The following is a 7,898-nucleotide window of genomic DNA, read 5'->3' as shown; positions in this document are numbered from 1 at the left end:
TTTTTTTTTTTTTGTTTTTTTTTTACAATATTACATTTCTGTCATAAATTTTCTCATTTTTCTTTTCTTCCTTCACAGTGGACATAAGTGAAGCTGAAAAACAATGGAAAGTGCAGTTTGCTGAATATAGCCAGAAATATATTGTTGACTGGAAGCATCAATTTGAAAACTTTGTGAAGAATCATGAAAAACGCATGGCAAACTGCAAAAACGACAGCTAATTATGGAAGTAGAATATAGAGTTGCTAAAGGCGGAATGATTTGGGCGTAATGATTAATAAACAATAGATGTGGACATGATGAGATCGGTATTAGATAGCCATAAGTGAGGAGAAATATAAAAGATGCTCCAAAAAGATTTGGTGAAAACAACATGGATGTAGATTTTATGTTAGAAATAATGAAGATTAATAATTTACATAAAATCAAATACAACATGCATTTTGATTATTTTAGTTATGCATTGAAATCTCACTAGTGAAAACATCTGTCGTATATTTTTATATCACATATTTCACTTATTCATATTTCATGTTATACCATTGTTTCTATTCGACTCATCTGTTTAATTCGAAGTCAGTCAATAAATACATCGTGTATTTGAGTATACAGGGCAGCTTTTTTCTCCCAAAATATTTTCACAAGTTAGCTTTGGGATGGGATCCAAATAACTAGAAATTCTTGTGTTATAGTTGATGATAATAATAATAACTATGATGATGATAATAATAATAATAATAATAATAATAATAATAATAATAATAATAATAATAATAATAATAATGATGATGACAATAATGATGATAATAACAACAACAATAATAGTAATCGTTTCTTTATTAGCGTCAAAGGCCCAAAGATTTGGGGACGAAAGAAAAGAAAAAACAAAGTATAACGCAGTAGTGAGATTGTTACGTATAATGGTAATAGATAGTAACAATAAAATAAATACAATAAAATAAATACAACGAAATATCTCCAATAAGAGAGACAGCCATCTAGTGTCAGTCGAGGAATTCCAGAAATAGAACCAGGGTTACACTGACCACTAAGAGCAAGTGTCCTCTTTTAGCTCTCATTCTCTACAAGCGCATGCTGAGAGTAGACCAATCATTCGGGTTATCTTCACCACTTTTACCTACCTTTCAACAAATCTTCCTCACTCTCCAACTGAAAGCTGAATAAGTTGATGAGGGTATGGCCGGAGAAGAAAGTGTCTGTTTTCAGTCTTTTCTGCCTTGTTTAATTTACAATCTCTTTGGTATAGCCATTAGAGAGAATGAAATTACCTGCCTTTCCCAGCTAAATGAGGATGCAATCTTCGTGACGAGCTCAGCCGATAGCTGGGTCCGTCTTATATGTAACTTTGACTGTTTGATAAAACTCTACAAGTCAACTATACACGAGTACTTAACTAGTACGAGCAGAACGGTTTCGGCGCCTTTCAGTAAAAAAATCTCATGCAAGCTCAGCTGACAGCACTTCTGTGTCTGTAGAGTTTCCCTTGAACCAACAATGCCCATCCCCGGTAGCGCCGCCAGGTCAGGATTTCTGAAAATTATCCATAGTCTCCGAGGAGTTAATCTTCCAGAACAGATTTGCCAGCTGATTCTCGTTGACGCCCAGTTTCCCCGAGAACGCCGTCGCTCTTGCCCGCCACTTTTATTCTGTAGAATGGTAACATGAAATAATAATATGAAGACGGAATTACATTTACTGTTAATTATTTCCTCTTTCAGATATTTAATGTTTTCTAACCTTTTTATCACTTTTCTTTTCCCAAAAAGTTGTCTTACTCAACTCATTGATAAATCTTTATTGATATCTCAGACATTTTTTCCAGCATACGTAATCTAAAGGCTGGAGCCTATAATTGATTACTACTCAATATATTATGTAATTAACCATTAACATTGCTTTGTTATGTCTAATTGATATAATTAAATGTACACTATAAACTTCAGTCATAGCATTCTATTGCATAAGCATTTTATTCCTCACACTCTCCTCTTGAAAGCAACATCTATTTTATGAGCCCTAACAGGTCATTCCTTACTATAACAACAAATAAATAAAAAATAAGACCTCTTAGCTCTGGTTTAACCATATTTGCTTTGATTTACATCTTTGCCAATTCCAGCACCTTTTATAGTCACCATTTATAACCTTTTTCTAATTTTTCTGTTCTTTGTATCGATATTTGCGAGAGAAGGAAAAGTTATTGTCACTTTCTTACATCGATAAGGCACTTGTATGTTACATTTTTCATTTAATCTGTCTTGCTCAGAAACCTGATCGATCCCGTCATTTAGCGATCATCATCGTGGCTAATGGATAAATTTTAAGTATGCCCAGTCATGATCACATTTCAAATTAGCTAATTAAGAAATTACTGGCGAAAGTTAATTTAAAAAATAAAAATACTCGACATACCAAACACTGCTTGCCAATGTAGAATTATATTCTGCACATATAGAATGGTGTTCTATTGGTATACATTAGCTGTAGACTAATGTATACCAATAGACAAATGTATACCAATAGACTAATGTATACCAATAGACAAATGTATACCAATATTATGTGGTAAGAAACTCATAAGGAAACTAAACAGCAGATCTTCAGAAAAGAAACCCCACCCAGACAAGTGTTTCGGTCCTTAACTTCTTCCACTCTAATGGAGCCGGACCGTATCAAGGTCACGATACTTGGGTGCCTTTCTGCTGTCACTTTTTAGTCACTTGGATATCAGAGGTTTGTGCATTTAAACCGCCTGAAGATTTCATCTAGTTGTAACTACTCTCCGTTGACTCAGCTTTCAAACATAAACTTACAGAAGAAATAACGTTGATTTGTCACGGCAGCGGTGAAGCGTCAAACGCTATCGCAATGATTCACAGAGAGTTACTTCCCCGAGTGTTAAAACACAAAAATATTGCCTTCAAATGGTATGGAGGTTTTTTGGGGGTTTTTTTCATGATTGATATAATGAATACAGAACATATATCTAGGTGTGTTATGGCTAAATGGGTTCGATCCTGTTGCGTGACATCTTGCACAAATGTCGTTTTCTGTAACCTCGGACCGACCCTCACTGTGTGAGTGAAACAGTGTAATCAAAAACTGCACAGAAGCCTGTTGGGTGCGTTCTACCCGTAATTCAAAAGTACAGCTTTGCCATACACTGCGTTACGCTGATTCAGCCAGAGAAATACGTTAAGAGTACACGTGTCTGTGGAATACTCGGCCACTTACACGTTGATTCAGGAACTAGTAGTTCAGTAGATTGAATGACGGGGTGGTACCCCACCGTCCACCTGTCCACCCACCACAGAGTGTATGTCGAGCTTATAAAGATATCAAAATTGTCATACTTTGTTATGTGAAAACTTTTAGAAATATCAATAGATTCTGGATTCTAAATTAGTTTCTATTACAAAAATATTTCTCAATGTGCGTTTGTGTGTGTGGATGTGGGTGTGTATAAATAGGTATGTATGTTTACATGCATGTATGTATGTTTGTACGTATGCATTTATATCATTATTATTATTATCTATATGCGTGTGCGACGGCTTGTGTGCGTATATGAAAACGAAGATGTGTCTATATATATATATATGAGAGCCGTGTCTACACATATCTGAGAATTAATAAGTAGATCTGACAAAACTGCATTTTTACATCTGTATCATATTTTCACAATAGTTCCACTTATTTTTTCCACGAGCACCATCTGTTCCATAAAGCGGTATTTGAAATTGAAAATTTTCAACGAGTTAAAATGGAGGGACTGCGAAAACAACTCTCATGAGATATTTTAGAGAAAGCAGGTTTAGAAGTACAAATTTCTTTGCCGAATCCAGATGTTTTCTATTCTCAACTGACAAAACATTATGTTGCCATGATGACAAGTTCTGGCGTTCTTACAATTTAAAAATATTGTAAGCTTTGAAAAGGGATTTGATTTGTATTTCTTGAAAATTCCAATAAAGTTTTTGTTTTTTTCTTTCTTATATTAAAAACTGAGGGGGTTTTTTTGTTGTTTTATTTTTAATGTTAATTTGCTAACACTGATTTAACCCGATTTAACAAGTATTCATAGCAATGTATTTGTACTTCTGCAACATATCCACCAAAAGCATCAAATAATTTCTTGGTTTGCTTTCAAAAGATAACATTTGGGAAATTTTTGAGCTACACCTCCACATTCACCCATGAACTACAAAATTATCAAGACTGATAAAATTCAATTTCAAAAAAATCCTTTCATTAAACCTATCAAATCACTACAAAATTAAATAAAAGTTATATCAAATTATGATATGGGCCTTGTAACGAAAGAGTTAAACACTGGGTAAAGTTAGTTTCGGAAGCGCTTTCAAATCGTGGTTACAGCCACTTCACTTCGCTTATATTTCAAAACCATTAAATCATACCTTTAAGGTATTCTTATTTCTTTATTGCCCACAAGGGGCTAAACATAGAGGGGACAAACAAGGACAGACAAAGTGATTAAGTCGATTACATCTACCCCAGTGCGTAACTGGTACTTAATTTATCAACCCCGAAAGGATGAAAGGCAAAGTCGACCTCGGCGGAATTTGAACTCAGAACGTAGCGACAGACGAAATACCGCTAAGCATTTCGCCCGGCGTGCTAATGATTCTGCCAGCTCGATTGTTTCTTCTGTAAATATGTGATCTTATGTTAGACGAAGTAACTATATTTAAGTTGAATGAAGTAAACATTGGTATTTATAAATCAATCTCTTGAAGCAGTTTTACTTTAGCGAACGAGAGTTGTTATTTGAACGATTTGTTCGGGTTCACCGGTGCTGTCAAAGAATAATGTTCAGCAACTTGGGCGACTGAGAAGCGACAGTCGTCTAGTGCTTTGTCAAAAGGTACGGATAAGAAGCGGCTAGTGAGTAGGTGTGTTGATGCATAATAGTCTGTTTTATTTATGCCTCAGATCTTCTTTCGTAATGCTTCTCTCAAACGTCTCGAGACATTCAAATAAAAGTTTTTGTTGATCGTCTGGCTACATAGAAGAAATTTGTGATTAACGACGCCCTTTCAGTCAAAAATGATGATCGACACGATGAAAGTTTCACCAGTATTCGAATGATCAAATAGCTTCTAACTGATTGTGAATCGGGTTTTTTTTTTTTTTTTTTTTTTTTTTTTCTTTCTCCGAAAACGTAGCATAAATTTTACAGAAAACGTACCATAAAATTTATAGAAAACGTACGATACATTTTACGATCCCACGATACATTCTCAAATTTTTTTTTTAAATTCGAGTGGCAGGCAACTTTTACACACCCCTATTTCTTCAGAAGTTACACAATAGTCAGGCAACAAATTTCATGGATCACAGCATACACTTTCGTAATGTGCTTGCCGTCTGTTCTTGTGAAAGTTAGTTTAGATTTAGGATTAGCTTCGGTAGGTATCCTCGATTGGAAATGATGTGGTTCGATTGGAAATGATGAAGTTCTTGTAATGTTTTATTTAGTATAGGAAAATAACAGAGGTCATCAGTATTCCATTAATAGAATGGTATTTTTATGTGTGTGTGTATATATGTGTGTGTGTATGTGTATGTATATGTGTGTGTATTCATATAAATGAATATACACATGGATATTCATATATATGTATGGAGAAATATCGGTGAACAACAATTGACTTGCATCAATTATTATTTTTTAATTCAATACAAATAGACTGCATCCCATTTAACAGCTGTTTCGGCTTCCAATGTTGAATGGTATTGTCATTGATATGCTGAAAATATTTATCATATTTGGTAATAAAACCGATCTGAAAATGGAGCTTCATCAGAGTGTGATGAATATCGTGTGAGTGTGTGTTTGTGTGTATATTTTAGCAGTCTGCTGAAATAAATTCATAAGCACACATATAACATCCAAATGTACATCATTTTCCTCTAATGATATTGTGCTCATGTCACATAAATGTAAATTTAATGTTTATTAAGTATTAATTGAAACGGCTGTTAGTGAAGATGACCAATTTGCAGTGAATAATAAACAATTATTAACTTCCTAATCTCCATTTTCTTTTCTTTTCTTTTAAATGAATATTAACTATACACACACACACACACACACACATATATATATATATATAAGCATACATATATACATACATATATACATACATATATGTATACATGTACGCATGCGCATACATATATGTATGTGTGTATGTATGTATGTATATATATATATATATATATATATATATATATATATATATATATATATATATATATATATATATTTATTTATTTATGTGTTTCAGCCAAGTGGCTGCGATATATATGCATATGTTCATATGAATATATGTACAAATACGCATGTGTACATACATACATACATACATACATGCACGCATGCATACGGACGGACGTACGTAGTCCTCATTGATTCTCTGAGGCTCTTGATTTGAGCCTCGAACCTGTTGGACGAACCCGACCGTCCGGATGACATTCATTTGTAGCTCTTTCTCTTGTCCACAGATGACACGTATCTTTTTTAGAGACCTCTAATCCTTTCCCAACTCTAATTACTAGCGATTCAATTACTTTCAAGATGCTACTGATCCCCGATTCGCTATTGTTGACAGCTACAAGCACGAGTAAGGCACGCTTTGTCACGTTCTGTGTCAAATTGGAATATGCTCTGTTGATGCTGTTGATAGTGTTGATACTTCTAAAAGGGCAATGTAAGGGTTAAAATTTGGCATATGCTGCCTAACATTATGTTAGGTCGTCTTTATGGCCTGCTAAAGCAGTGATAAGGAAATGTGGCCAGCGAGACTTTCTGAATGGCACGTGTAAAGAAAAATTACCTTGAAATTTTTTAATACTGCGGCACGCCTGATAATGAACCAAGGTCTATGCAGCCTGCTTCTCGAAAGCTATTGCCTATGCTTGCGCTAAAGTGTTCGCAAACACTCAGTGCACTTTCTGTGTGCGCGAGAGAGAAGGGAGAGAAGAAAAGCAAGAACATTAAATAGCATTAATGGATAATTATGTAACGTAAACTGCTCTTAACTTTTCTGCAGGCGGAAACAAAGTGGCGATGTGGGGTGAGTGATTTGACTTCGAATCAAATTGGGTTCATCTTGAAGCTACTTATCCACGTCGTCCGTTCAAATAGAGATGCATTGCTTATGGCTATTTATAACCACTAAATGCAGTCAATTTGTTAAAACACTTGGACTAATTGGTATAATTCAATGAATTGCTGGTAGCTAAGCTAGATTCAATTAATTAATTGCTATTGCATTAAACACCGTCTATAGATAATTATAAGTGTGCCTGTGAAAGGGATAAAACAACATTTATTAACATTAATAAGTCTCAGTATGTCGGGTAAAATGATTTTGAAAATCTTTTTTTGTCAGGAATGAAGACAGTGCCCAATTCACGTCACAAGGCGTCTGAGATTGGTTGGAGGGAGGTTTCCTCGAACCTGAAATTTGGCCTGAATACCTACCTGCATAAGAGTATACTTCACTAAAAGCAAACAAGTTGCCAAGTGATAATGTTCAGCCGGGCGATTGGTTATGTCTATCACTAAGATTATCTTGAACGCACGTGTGTATATATATATGCGTGTGTGTGTGTGTGTGTGTGTGTGTGTTCTTTTACATGCTTCCGTCATTGGACTGCGGTCGTGGTGGCGCACCGCCTCAAGGGATTTTTTAGCCGAAGAAATCGTCCCCAGGACTTATTCTTTGTAAAGCTAGTACTTCTTCTATGCACACCAACAACAGTTATCAAGCGATGGTGGGGAGGGACAAACAGGCACGAATAGACGCGCACACATAACTACATACATATATACATATATATATATATAT

The 7,898-nt window shown here is 34.9% G+C and overlaps 1 protein-coding gene across 2 annotated transcripts in view; it reads left to right on the top strand.

The window, feature by feature from the left end:
• The window catches only part of LOC106883662 (acetylcholinesterase), a 220,706-nt gene extending 216,677 nt beyond the window's left edge, over nucleotides 1–4,029 (top strand). For both annotated transcript variants that reach the window (XM_052966651.1, XM_052966652.1), the window contains exon 4: nucleotides 79–4,029. In XM_052966651.1, the coding sequence (XP_052822611.1) occupies nucleotides 79–221 (143 nt within the window). In that variant the 3' untranslated portion in view covers nucleotides 222–4,029. The remainder of the gene's footprint in view (nucleotides 1–78) is intronic.
• Nucleotides 4,030–7,898: the final 3,869 nt, after the last annotated feature.

The sequence above is a fragment of the Octopus bimaculoides genome, chromosome 3 (genome assembly GCF_001194135.2).
Source record: "Octopus bimaculoides isolate UCB-OBI-ISO-001 chromosome 3, ASM119413v2, whole genome shotgun sequence".
NCBI lineage: Eukaryota > Metazoa > Mollusca > Cephalopoda > Octopoda > Octopodidae > Octopus > Octopus bimaculoides.
This window is presented reverse-complemented; position numbering and strand designations above follow the sequence as displayed.